Genomic DNA, 13,316 nt, shown 5'->3' with positions numbered 1-13,316 from the left:
GTTAGCCTAGTACATTCTTTTGTCCACTTTTTCTGCCACTCTTCTGAACAACTGTTTCTTACCTTATTATTCTTCCAAACTTCAAATGCCTTCTCTGCCGTCTTCACCCTTACCTGATGACTTTGTTTCCTATCTCTCTCTCTCTTTTTTTTTTTTTTTTTTTTTTTTTTTGAGATAGAGCCTCACTCTGTTGCCCAGGCTGGAGTAAGTAGCTCGATCTTGGTTCATTGCAACTTCACCTCCCAGGTTGAAGTGATTCTCCTGCTTCAGCCTCCCAAGTAGCTGGGATTACAGGCACATGCCACTACGCCTGGCTCATTTTTGTGTTTTTACTAGAGATGGGGTTTCACCATGTTGGCCAGGCTGGTCACGAACTCCTGACCTCAAGTGATCCACCTGCCTCGGCCTCCAATAGTGCTGAAATTATAGGCATGAGCTACTGCGCCCAGCCTGTTTCCTATCTCTAATAATTGCTTCTGTTTTCTCAGAAAATGTCCACATAATATTCCTATCACAGCATCCACTTACGTAACTGCGTCTGCATCTGTGTGCAGTGCCTTCTGTTACCACGGATGAACACACTGTGCTAGCAAAGGTCAAGCCCCCCACTTGTCACAGACCCCAAACCTTTCTGCCTACTCAAAGACATTGTTCCAGCAATGCCCACCCTCTCTCTCCTCTATTCTCAATTTTTCCTTTGCTTTGGATCATTCCATATATAGTAATATATGGAATATAAAAATGCATATAAATGTGCTATAATTTCTCCTATTTCAGAAGAAAACCTCTTGATCCTACATCTCCCTTCAGCTACCACTCCATTTCCATGCTCCACTTTAAAACAAAACTCCTCAAAAGAGTTAATATTCAGTGTCTCTAGTCCTCTCCTCTTAGTCTTTCCTTAAATCGTTCCAATTAGATTTTTACTCCACCGTGCCCCCTTCAATCTAGTTGCTCTAGTTAAGGTCATGAGCTTCATTTCCAACTCCAGGTTGTTAAACGTTTGAGTCAGTTATCAGCCTACCTTTGTTGACTTTGCATTTGATGTTGACACTCCCTCCTCCTTGGAATACTTCCTTTGGTTTCCAGGGCACCACACTTCTGGTTTCTGCTTAGCTGGCAGGCACTCCCTGTCTATGTTTTTTTGGTGGCTCTTTTTCTTTTTCTATTACCGGATTGGTATAAAAGTATTGTTGGTTCTTTTTCATCTCCACAACTGAAAATGTGAGTGCCCCAGGGCTCAGGGGCAGTCCTTTCATCCCCTCCTTTCTTGTCTCCCTCACTCCTGAGCAGCCCATCGCCTCATGGCTTTAAATGCCCTGTTGGCCGGGCGCGGTGGCTCAAGCCTGTAATCCCAGCACTTTGGGAGGCCGAGGCGGGTGGATCATGAGGTCAAGAGATCGAGACCATCCTGGTAAACACGGTGAAACCCCGTCTCTAAAACTACAAAAAAAAAATTAGCTGGGCATGGTGGTGCGTGCCTGTAATCCCAGCTACTCAGGAGGTTGAGGCAGGAGAATTGCCTGAACCCGGGAGGCGGAGGTTGCGGTGAGCCGAGATCGCGCCATTGCACTCCAGCCTGGGTAACAAGAGTGAAACTCCGTCTCAAAAAAAAAAAAAACAAAAAAATAAATAAAAAAATAAAATAAATGCCCTGTTGATGGTTATGACTCTAAGACCATCCCATTTCTATCTCCAGACCTGTTTGCATAACCTAGTACCTACTCATTACCTTTATGTGGTTGTCTGATGTGATGTAGATGTCCATTTCAGATTTAATGTGTCCAGAAAATGAACTCGTGATCTTCCTGTTCAAACTGCTCCTCCTACAACCTTCCTCATCTAAATGAGTGGCAATTTCGTCTTCCTGTTGGTCAGGCAAAACATCTGGAAACCATCCTGAGCTTTTTTTTTTTTTTTTTTTTTTTTTTACGGGGTCTTGCTCTGTTGCCCAGGCTGGAGTGAAAGTGGCGCAATCACGGCTCACTGCAGCCTCGACTTCTCACCCTCCAAGGCTCAAGTGATCTTCCCACCTCAGCCTTCGGAGTAGCTGGGACTACAGGCATGTGCCACCACACCCAGCTAATTTTTGTATTTTTTGTAGAGATGGGATTTTGTCTTGTTGCCCAGGCTGGTCTCAAACTCCTGGACCCAAGCAATCATCCTGCATCAGCCTCCCAAAGTGCTGGGATTACAGGCGTGAGCCACCGTGCCTACCCTGTCCCAAGCTTTTCTCTCTGATATTTTGTATCCAATCTGTTGGCAAATCCTGTTGACTCTGCCTTCAAAACATATTCAGGATCTGACCATTTCTTAGCCATTGCTACTGCCCTGGTGTAAACCATCATCATCTCTCACGTGGGTCATCGCCGTCACCTCCTAACTGGCCTTCTTGCTTCTGACCTTGTCCTCCTGTATTCTCATATTAGCAGCCAGCATGCTCCTCTTATAGCAGGCCAGCGTGTGCCATTCTTCATTTAAAATTCTCCCATAGCTTCCCATGTCATTCAGACTAAAAGCCACATTTCTCAGTGTCCTTACAGTACCCTGATTATGATCTAATCTCCACTATTATTCCCCTTCCTCATGCTGCTCCAGCCACTGGCCTTCCTGCTGTTCCTTATACCTGTCAGGTACACTCCTGCTTCAGGGTCTCTGCATTTGCTGGTCTGTCATTAGGTAGACTCAGCATGAGAGATCCATGTGCTTTGCTTCATTGCTGCCTTTAGATCTTTGCTAATATAATCTGCTCAGTGAGGCTTTCTCCAGCCGCTCAATTTAAAATTACATTCAGGGTGCCAAGACTTTGTCCTCTATGCCCTAAGGTTTCTGGACCTTCCAGGTAGGAGCCGAGAACCCTTGGTTGGTCCCTCTAACTTGCATTTCTCCCCATCCCTCAAGCAATTCTTATCCTCCTTCCCTGTTTGATGCTTCACCGTGGCATATATTACCATCTGATGTACAGTGTATTTTATTTTATTTATTTTGTTTGCTGTTATTTTCTGTTTCTTGCCACTGGAGCATAAGCTCCATGAGGGGGGATTCTTGTCTTCATGGTTCATCGTTATGTTCTCACCACCTGACATGTAGGCATATGATAAATATGAATGAATGGATTCCTAGTATTTCTTGCTTCTCTTTCATAGTTATTATGATTATGATGCAGTACCTAGTGTGTCTCTATCTCTAAAATGAAACAAAGAAATCTGCGTTTTTGGCCTGGCGCAGTGCTCACACCTGTAATCCCAGCACTTTGGGAGGCTGAGGCAGGCGGATCACTTGAGGTCAGGAGTTGGAGACCAGCTTTGCTGGCCAACATGGTGAAACCCCATATCTACTAAAAACAAAACAAAACAAAACAAAAATACAAAAATTAGCCAGGTGTGGTGGTGGGCGCCTGTAATCCCAGCTATTCAGGAGGCTGAGGCAGGAGAATTGCTTAAATCCAGGAGGCAGAGGTTGCAGTGAGCTGAGATGACGCCACTGCACTCCAGCCTGGGCAACAGAGCGAGACTCCCTGTCAAAAAAAAAAAAAAAAAAAACCTGTGTTTTTGTCTTGCTCACCTTATATCCCCAACACTTAGTAGGTGCTCCAAATATATCTCTGCTGTATGAATGAAGCTTTCTGAGATGCTAATCTGAACATATTCACCCCACTTCTGCCTTTAAATCCTATTGCCCTCAGTATCAAACCTGAATCTCCTTAGCATATCATAATCAGCTTCCCCTTGTCTCATGTCTTGACACTTTTCTACTCCTTCCACATCTAAGATCCAGCCTTTCTTGAATATGCCATGCTGTCTCACTTTCAGGCCTTTGTACTCACTGTTCTCTTCTTGGAAAGCTTCACCTGACTAACTCCTACTTATCCTTTAGGGCTCAGCTGAGGTCACATTTTCTGGGAAGCTTTCCAGACCCTTAAGGCGAGCTTGTGTCAGTGGGGGTGGGTACAGAGCCCATCTCCAGCTTAGTCCTGCCCAGGCTTCTGCTGACATCTGATTGTTGTGTGTTGGCCACAGAGGTTGAAGATTAGCTCAGACAGAATGTTGATGATGTAGAATGTAGAGTAATGAGAATGGCAGTGAGTGAAATGGAGGTTGAAGCAACTAAAAGCCATTGTGGGCTCTGGGCTGTCAAGACATTGTCCTCTATGCCCTGAGGTCTCTGGACCTTCCAGGCAGGAGCCAAGAACCCTTGGTTGGTCCCTCTGACTTGATTTTTCCTCGTTCCTCTTTCTCAGGGGGGGATGTTACCATCACTGACCTGCCCCTGGCCCTAGAACAGATCCAGGGCAACGTCCAGGCCAATGTGCCGGCTGGAGCCCAGGCCCAGGTGCGTGCCTTGTCCTGGGGGATTGACCACCATGTCTTCCCTGGAGACTATGACCTGGTGCTGGGGGCTGATATCGTGTACCTGGAACCCACCTTCCCACTGCTGCTGGGAACCCTCCAACACCTGTGCAGGCCCCATGGCACCATCTATCTGGCCTCCAAGATGAGAGAGGAGCACGGGACGGAGAGTTTCTTTCAGCACCTCCTGCCCCAGCATTTCCAACTGGAGCTGGCTCAGCGGGATGAGGATGAAAATGTCAACATCTATAGGGCCAGGCACAGGGAACCAAGACCTGCTTGACATCGCTCCTGCTGTTCTTCTCCATCTCTTGTCCTAATGAAGGAACTGTGTATCTCAAAAAACATATTTCCAGAGCCACAAACATGAGGACCAAAAAGGATGGATTTCCCTGGCCTCTGTCACTTTCCTCCTTCCCTCTTTATTAGCCCAGATTCTCTTTGGCAGGTGCAGTGCCAAGGAATCCCAGAGCTCTGGCAGCACTAATGTTAGAACACCAAGGAGTTTCCAGCTCCTGTTCTCAGAGGAGGAGGATGGTAGGGTATCCAGGATTCTTAGATGGTAAGGGAGGTATATGGGATGTGAGAGCAGTGGTTGTATAGAGACTGTCACTGATCACTTCCATTGCCGTTGCTATTTATACAGAATGGACTTTTAAAATTCTATGGGATATTTCTTCTTTTTTTTTGAGACAATGTCTCACTCTGTCACCTAGGCTGGAGTGCAGTCACTGCAGCCTCAATCTCCCAAGGCCCAGATGATCCTCCTGCCTCAGCTCCCAAGTAGCTGGGACTACAGGCATGCACCACCATGCCTGGCTAATTCTTGTATTTTCAGTAGAGGCAGGGTTTCGCCATGTTGCCCAGGCTGGTCTCAAACTCTTGGGCTCAAGCGATCCACCCTCCTTGGCCTCCCAAAGTGCTGGGATTACAGCCATGGCCACTGTGCTTGGCCAGGATTATTATTATTATTATTATTTTTTTTTATTTTTATTTTTATTTTTATTTTTTTTGAGATGGAGTTTCGCCCTTGTTCCCCAGGCTGGAGTGCAATGGCACGATCTCGGCTCACCGCAACCTCCGCCTCCTGGGTTCAGGCAATTCTCCTGCCTCAGCCTCCTGAGTAGCTGGGATTACAGGCACGCGCCACCATGCCCAGCTAATTTTTTGTAGTTTTAGTAGAGACGGGGTTTCACCATGTTGACCAGGATGGTCTCGATCTCTTGACCTTGTGATCCACCCGCCTCGGCCTCCCAAAGTGCTGGGATTACAGGCTTGAGCCACGCGCCCGGCTATTATTTTTTTTTAAAGAAAGAATTAAGCCTTAAATATCTCTTGTGCAAGAACTCAGCTTTTGCTCAGGAGCTGAGAAGGAAGAAGCCTCATACCACCCATTTTCTGGTTTTCAGAGATAGAGTCTGGTGGGACCATGGCTCTAACTGAGTGAAGTCCTCTGAGCTCCGAAGCTAAGGCTGCAGAGCTGTCCTTTGCAGTATAGTTTCTTCATGCTTTTCATAGCTAGAGCCTTGATCACAGAACATCATGCTGTGGACCAAAAAGGGTGGATTTTAGTACTTAGTACTGGACTGAGTACTACGTTATTTTCATCTTTGATTTTTCTTTAGCTTCATCAGTGCTTTCTTCCGAATCTCGAATCCCCTGAAGCCTAATACAGTTCCTAACGTGTTTTGCCTTCACCTCTTTTCTCTTCCCACACTGGTACTTCTGGTTGGGGCTGTTTACTTACTGCTTAGGCACATAGTCACCTTCTCTGGACTCTCTGTCTCCATGCTTTCTTCTTCAGTACATTCTGCAAACTCTCGTGATCTTCCAAAATTAGCTCTGATTAGCTTTCGCTGCCTATAGAAGCAAGAACAAGCTCCTCTGCTTGGTACTTAGTCTGTGTCCATGTGATCCCAAATTACCTTTCTACTGCATTTCCTACTCCTTTGCTACATGTTTTGGACCTCTGGCCAAATTACAAAAGATGGACTCTTTGTTCTATAAATCCACACTAAAGTTTCCTGACTTCTTTCTTACTCTTTATGATAATCCTCTGTCTGAAAGTCTATTGCCACCTGTCAAAATCTTTATTATTCTTTGCCTCTTTCCTGAGCCTCTTGCTTAGATGTGATTTATTTCTCCCTGAGACCCTTTAACTGTTTGTTCATCTTGTGGGACCTTACTTTGTCGTGCATGGACACTTGTGATTCTCATTTTCTCACCATTAAATTACCTTAGAGGGTAGGGCTGTGGTTTACTCATCTCTAATCCCCTGAGGCCTAACACAGTTCCTGGAACACAACAGGTATTCAACAGATATTGTGTTCATTCAACAAATATTTACTCGCTTTGTTAAATGGACTTGACTCCTGCTTTCCTAGGTGACCTTGGACAAATTCCTGAACCCATCTACCAACCTCACAAGTTTGTTGTGAGTCGTAAATGGATAATGAATATAAACGCGCATTGAAAATAAACATAAAATGTTACCCACATTTCTTGTGTTGTTGTTTTGTTACAACTGTATTTCTTGGTTTCCGTTATTTTACCTAGGGTGGGAGGTGCGGGGGGGTAATTCCCGTATGAAATATGCAGTGTAAAGAAATCAAGTAGAGGAGGGAACTGTGTACCTCCAGCCAGCAGGTGGCACCATCTTCGTTTGGTGCGTTCCAGTGGAAAATTTTGGCCCTTCCGCCGCGCCGTAGGTTTGTCGCCTTACCGGTGCGCGCCCAAGAGGGAGTGTAGTGCCGCCCGGGAGATGTGGATGCTGCGGTCACTGCGCGTGTTCCTGGTCGCGCGGACCGGGAGCCACACGGTGAGATGGCCTGGTCCTGGTACCGACCTGCGCAGCCCTGCTGTGCGCCTGTACCTTTCCCTTCCTCACAGCCCCATGTGACTCCATCCCACTTTCCCCCGACAGCGTTGCCTCTGCCCCGTCCAGCCCCAGTGCATCCCCCCTTTCCATAGTTTCCGCACCCTAAAGTCTCTTCCCTGCCCGTGTGCCCTCCACCCGCTGGAGTTAGCTGCTTCCTGCTTCTCATCCCTTTCTTAACCCATCCAGGCGGGGTCCGTTCTGCGTCAGTCGCCCCAGCCACGGCACACATTTCATGCTGGGCCATGTCTGTATGCCTCGGCCTCCAGCAAGGAGCTCCTCATGAAACTGCGGCGGAAAACAGGCTACTCTTTTGTAAATTGCAAGAAAGCTCTGGAGACTTGTGGCGAGGACCTCAAACAGGTGGGGGCGTGTGTGTGTGTGTGTGTGTGTGTGTGTGCGCGCGCGCGCGCGCGCGCGCAGGGCGGAGTACTAGAGCTCCATAAAAGACCTGCTGTCCAGTGTCAATAATGTCACAGCCATAGGTGGAAATCTGGGTTAAATGACAACCTGACCTTGACATTGTCTTATTTGGAAGCAATTGAATATCCCAGGATTAACAAACCCTATTGCATGCAAGACTGTTACGGTGTTTTTTGTTGCCTGGAGCTGAAAGGGTTTGTGCGAGCTTTGGAGTCAGACACATAAGGAGTCAAATTTTGGTGCCATCACACTAGCCGCCTGACTTTACACATCTTAATCTTTCAGAGTTGGATAGTTTTCGTCTGTATAGCCATGCGTCTCTTAACTAGGAAGATACGTTCTGAGAAATGCGTCATTAGGAGATTTTGGCTTATGCACATCATAAAGTACTGACACAAACCTAGATGGTACAATGTACTACAACCTAGGCTATATGGAATAACCAGTTGCTCCTGGGGTACAAGCCTTTGCAGATTGTTACTGGACTGAATAAGCAATTGTAAGACAGTGGTAATATGTATCTAAACATAGAAAAAGTACAGTAAATAGGTATAAAAGATGAAAAATGATACATCTCCATAAGGAACTTAGGTATGGAGCTTGCAGGACTGGAAGTTGCTGTGGGTGAGACAGTGAGTGCTGAGTGAATGTGAAGGCCTGCCTTAGGACACTGTGGTATACTACATTAGACTTTATAAACACAGTACATGTAGGCTACCTTAAATTTGTAAGAAATTTTTTTTCTTCAATCATAAATTAACCTTGATGTAACAGTTTTCTTTTGTAAACTTTATTTTTATTTTTTTACCAGGCACATCAGCAAAGGGGATATTTTATAAACTGTTAACATGTTTTAAACTTTTGGACCCTCGTAATAACAGCGTAAAACACATACAGTTGTGCCAAAATGTTTTTCTTTATGCACCTATTCTATGAGATTTTCTCCGTTTTTAAATTTTTAAACTTTTTTTAACTTAAAAAGTTGTTTTGTTAAAAACTGAGACACTAACACATACAGCTTAGGCCTACATAGGAGCAGGGTCATCGATAACACTGTGTTCCACTTTCACATCTTGTCCCGCTGGAAGGTCTTCAGGGGCACTAACAGACATGGCCCATCATCTCCTGTGATAACAATGTTTTCTTCTGGAATACCTCCTGAAGGACCTGCCCGAAGCTGTTTCACTGTGAATTTTTTTTTTTTTTTTTGAGATGGAGTCTTGCTTTGTTACACAGGTTGGAGTGCAGTGGCGCAATCCATCTTGGCTCACTGCAACCTCCGCCTCCTGGGTTCAAGAGATTCTCCTGCCTCAGCCTTCTGTGTAGCTGAGACTACAGGTGTGCGCCACTACACCTGGGTAATTTTTGTATTTGTAGTAGAGACAGGGTTTCACCATGTTGGCCAGGCTGGATTTGAACTCCTGGCCTCAAGTGATACACCTGACTCAGCCTCTCAAAGTGCCAGGATTACAGGCGTGAGCCACTGTGCCTGGCCTAAATTTTTTTTTTCTGTAAGTTGGAGTATATTCGAAAATAACAATAAAGGGCTGGGCGCGGTGGCTCATGCCTGTAATCCTAGCGCTTTGGGAGGCCGAGGCGGGTGGATCACGAGGTCAAGAGATCGAGACTATCATGGTCAACATGGTGAAACCCCGTCTCTACTAAAAATACAAAAAATTAGCTGGGCATGGTGGCGCATGCCTGTAATCCCAGCTACTCGGGAGGCTGAGGCAGGAGAATTGCCTGAACCCAGGAGGCGGAGGTTGTGGTGAGCCGAGATTGCGCCATTGCACTCCAGCCTGGGTAACAGGAGCGAAACTCCATCTCAAAAAAAAAAAGAAAAAAGAAAATAACAGTAAAGTATATGGTATAGTAAATACATAGGACAGTAACATAGTTGTTAATTATTGTTTCATGTATCATGTACTGTATGTGATTGTGCATGCTATACTTTAATAGGACTGGCAGCACAGAAGTTTTCTTTACACCAGCATTGTCACAAACATGTAGGTAATACATTGCCCTACAATGTTAGGAGGGCCACAGTGTCACTAGACAATAGGAATTTTTCAGCTCCATTATAATCTTATGGGACCATCATCATATGTGCAGTCCGTCATTGCCGGAAATATTGTTATGTGGTGCATAACTGTATAAAGAAAATACAACTGTGTGCCTCATAGTGTTGTTGTGAAGATTAAATTGATCCAAGGCACCAGTTATAATAATACCGGATATTTGGCATTTAGTGGTAGACTGCCAATAAATGACAGATTACTTTAGTTTCTATTAGAGAATTTAGGGGAAACAATCAGGAAACCTGAGCATATCTTAGAACTATATGTACTTCTAAATTCTGTGACTTTGTTGTCTGCTCTTTTTCTTCTCAATATATAGGCAGAGACCTGGCTCCACAAGCAGGCCCAGAAGGAGGGCTGGAGCAAAGCTGCCAAGCTCCAAGGGAGGAAGACCAAAGAAGGCCTGATTGGACTGTTGCAGGAAGGAAACACGACTGTATTAGTAGAAGTGAGTTGTTGGAAATTCCAGATACCAAGAACAATGTCCCTTGGGTGTAAAGCCTGTAGTAGGCCCTTTATATTCTTGAAAAAGAAATCTGTTTGAGAACTGTAAAGGGTAGTTGAAGTTAAACTCATGAAACCTCTGGTATTAGTTACGAATTCATTTCGGTATAGAAATGTACTGGTGCGTTGATGAGAAATGGCCTGCAGTCTAGACTACTACTCCCGAATGTGAGTCTGGTGCAGCCTTACGCTGTGTCACTGATTGTTTCCTGGAACAGTTAGATTACAAAGTTAATTATATTAATTGTTGCTGAATAGAGAGCAGCTATTTTAGAGGAGGTTTTGGGGACATAATTGGTGAAGAATCAGGTGTGGATTAGAGTGAGAGATGGGGATAAACAAGGTAGTAGCGCAAGTGGTTTGGAGCTGGAGGGGCTGGAGAATGAGGTGATGATGGTGTGCAGCCATAGATGAGTGGTGAACTTGTGGTGAGTCCTTCAGGACATTATTGAACCATCCTCTGAATATACAGGCTATTGCCAACTCACTGGCCCAGCATGAATCACCTCATTCTGTTTCAGACTAGGAGAGGAACTGTAGCTTTAAATTTTGGAGTCATTTTTTTCTGTTCAGTTTGCAGCTTGTTCTCTCAGTATCTTGATTTACTCTCCAGCCTTACGGCACTTTGGAAACTATCATTAAACAGCTTATACAGCAACATCCATTTGTTCCTGCAGGTAAACTGTGAGACGGATTTTGTTTCTAGAAATTTAAAATTTCAACAGTTGGTCCAGCAAGTAGCCCTTGGAACCATGATGCATTGTCAGAACTTAAAAGATCAACTGTCTACATACAGTAAAGTGAGTTTGGGGTTTGTCTCCAGTTTGCTAAATTTGCTGTCCTCTTTGGGTCTTTGCTGTTCCTTTTTTAGACATTCTCATGTCTCATTCCCTTCTCATCGCTGCTTAAATGCTATCTCTTTGCACAGGATTACCCTTTTCCCTGTTGCTATATCCCCTTATCGGGCTTCGTTTAAAATTTTTTGTTATGGTGCTTATATATCACATTTTAATTTACCTATATGTTACCTGCCTTCCCCGATAGAATGTAACCTTTAAGAAGCAGGGAGTTTGTCTTTTCACTACTTGGTGAAAAAGAATTGGGCCCACTACTTAGTTGGAGCTCAATAAATCTTTTTCAGATGAATGAATGAATGAATGCCAGTGGAATGAATGGAGTTAGCTACATCAAGTGAAGCCATCTGAGGCTTTGTAATTATAAATTTGGAATGGCCTTTTTTTTGTCTTTTTGAGATAAGGTCTCAATCTGTCGCCCAGGCTAAAGTACAGTGGCGCAGTTTCAGCTCACTGCAACCTCTGGTGCCGGGTTCAAGCGATTCTCCTGCCTCAGCCTCCTGAGTAGCTGGGATTTTAGGTGCCTGTCGCAGTGCCAGGCTAAATTTTTTTTTTTTTTTTTTTGGAGACGGAGTTTCGCTCTTGTTACCCAGGCTGGAGTGCAAATGGCGCGATCTCGGCTCACCGCAACCTCCGCCTCCTGGGCTCAAGCAATTCTCCTGCCTCAGCCTCCTGAGTAGCTGGGACTACAGGCACACACCACCATGCCCAGCTCATTTTTTGTATTTTTAGTAGAGACGGGGTTTCACCATGTTGACCAGGATGGTCTCGATCTCTTGACCTCGTGATCCACCCGCCTCGGCCTCCCAAAGTGCTGGGATTACAGGCTTGAGCCACCGCGCCCGGCCTTTTTTTTTTTTTTTTTGAGACAGAGCTTCACTCTTGTTGCCTAGGCTGGAGTGCAATGGCGCGATCTTGGCTCACCACAACCTCCGCCTCTCAGGTTCAAGCGATTCTCCTGCCTCAGCCTCCTAAGCAGCTGGGATTACAGCCAGGCGCCACCACGCCTGGCTAATTTTTTTGTTTTTAGTAGAGATGGGGTTTCTCCACATTGGTCATGCTGGTCTCGAACTCCCGACCTCAGGTGATCCACCTGCGTCGGTCTCCCAAAGTGCTGGGATTATAGGCATGAGCCACCATGCCCAGCCTGGAATGGTCTTAGGAAAGAATTTCTAAATAAAGAGATTGGAAAAGGCACAATTTAGGAAAATAAGCATATTCTTATCCATAGAGGCATCAAGGAAGGAATTACATCATTCCGCCTTTGACTTAGGCTTATTGCCAAGGCAAAAATGAACCAACCACTCACAGTAATGTTTTTGAGTTTATTACCAACTGTTTTATCTTCTTCTTTATCCTTCTCTTGAGATGTCTTGGTAAATGTTAATTGTTATTGATATTACGTAGTCATATTGAAAACAATGATAAGGTTTTTTTTTATTTTTAATTTTTTTTGAGACAGAGTTTCACTCTTGTTGCCCAGGCTGGAGTGCAATGACACAATCTTGGCTCACTGCTACCTCTGCCTCCTGGGTTCAAATGATTCTCTTGCCTCAGCCTCCCAAGTAGCTGGGATTACAGACATGTCCCACCACGCCCGGCTAATTTTGTATTTTTAGTAGAGAGTTTCTCCATGTTGGTCAGGCTGGTCTGGAACTCCTGACCTCAGGTAATCCACCCACATTGGCCTCCCAAAGTGCTGGGATTATAGGTGTGAGCCACTGCACCTGCCCTTATTTATTTATTTATTTATTTATTTATTTATTTTTGAGGCAGAGTCTCACTCTGTCGCCTAGGCTGGAGTGCAGTGGCACGATCTCAGCTCACTACAAACTCCACCTCCTGGGTTCAAGTGATTTTCCTGCCTCAGTCTCCCAAGTAGCTGAGACTACAGGTGCCCACTACCACACCCAGCTAATTTTTGTGTTTTTAATAGAGACAGGGTTTCACCATGTTGGCCAGGCTGGTCCTGAACTCCTGACCTTGTGATCTGCCCACCTCGACCTCCCAAAGTGGTGGGATTACAAGTGTGAGCCTCTGCGTCTGGACTTTATTTTTTGAGACGGAGTCTCACTCTGTCACCCAGGCTGGAGTGCAGTGGCGCAATCTGAGCTCACTGCAACCTCCGCCTCCTAGGTTAAAGCAATTCTCCTGCCTTAGCCTCCCTAGTAGCTGGTACTACAGGTGCGCCACCACACCCAGCTGATTTTTTTTTTTTTTTTTTTTTTAGGAG

At 45.3% G+C, this 13,316-nt stretch overlaps 1 protein-coding gene across 5 annotated transcripts in view; it reads left to right on the top strand.

Annotated features, from left to right (window-relative positions):
- Positions 1–13,316, top strand: part of LOC116558883 (EEF1A lysine methyltransferase 3) — a 29,347-nt gene that overhangs the window by 3,957 nt on the left and 12,074 nt on the right. For 2 of the 5 annotated variants that reach the window (XM_032289174.1, XM_032289156.1), the window contains exons 3-6: positions 6,989–7,167; positions 7,414–7,587; positions 10,045–10,173; positions 10,907–11,029. In XM_032289174.1, the coding sequence (XP_032145065.1) occupies positions 6,989–7,167; positions 7,414–7,587; positions 10,045–10,173; positions 10,907–11,029 (605 nt within the window). Of the gene's footprint in view, positions 1–4,240; positions 5,093–6,988; positions 7,168–7,413; positions 7,588–10,044; positions 10,174–10,906; positions 11,030–13,316 lie in introns of those variants that run through there. The other 3 variants (XM_032289163.1, XM_032289168.1, XM_032289181.1) reach the window with 3 other exon arrangements.

Source organism: Sapajus apella, unplaced genomic scaffold, assembly GCF_009761245.1.
Source record: "Sapajus apella isolate SASKATOON/1434 unplaced genomic scaffold, GSC_monkey_1.0 scaffold2, whole genome shotgun sequence".
NCBI classification, from domain to species: domain Eukaryota; kingdom Metazoa; phylum Chordata; class Mammalia; order Primates; family Cebidae; genus Sapajus; species Sapajus apella.
This window is presented reverse-complemented; position numbering and strand designations above follow the sequence as displayed.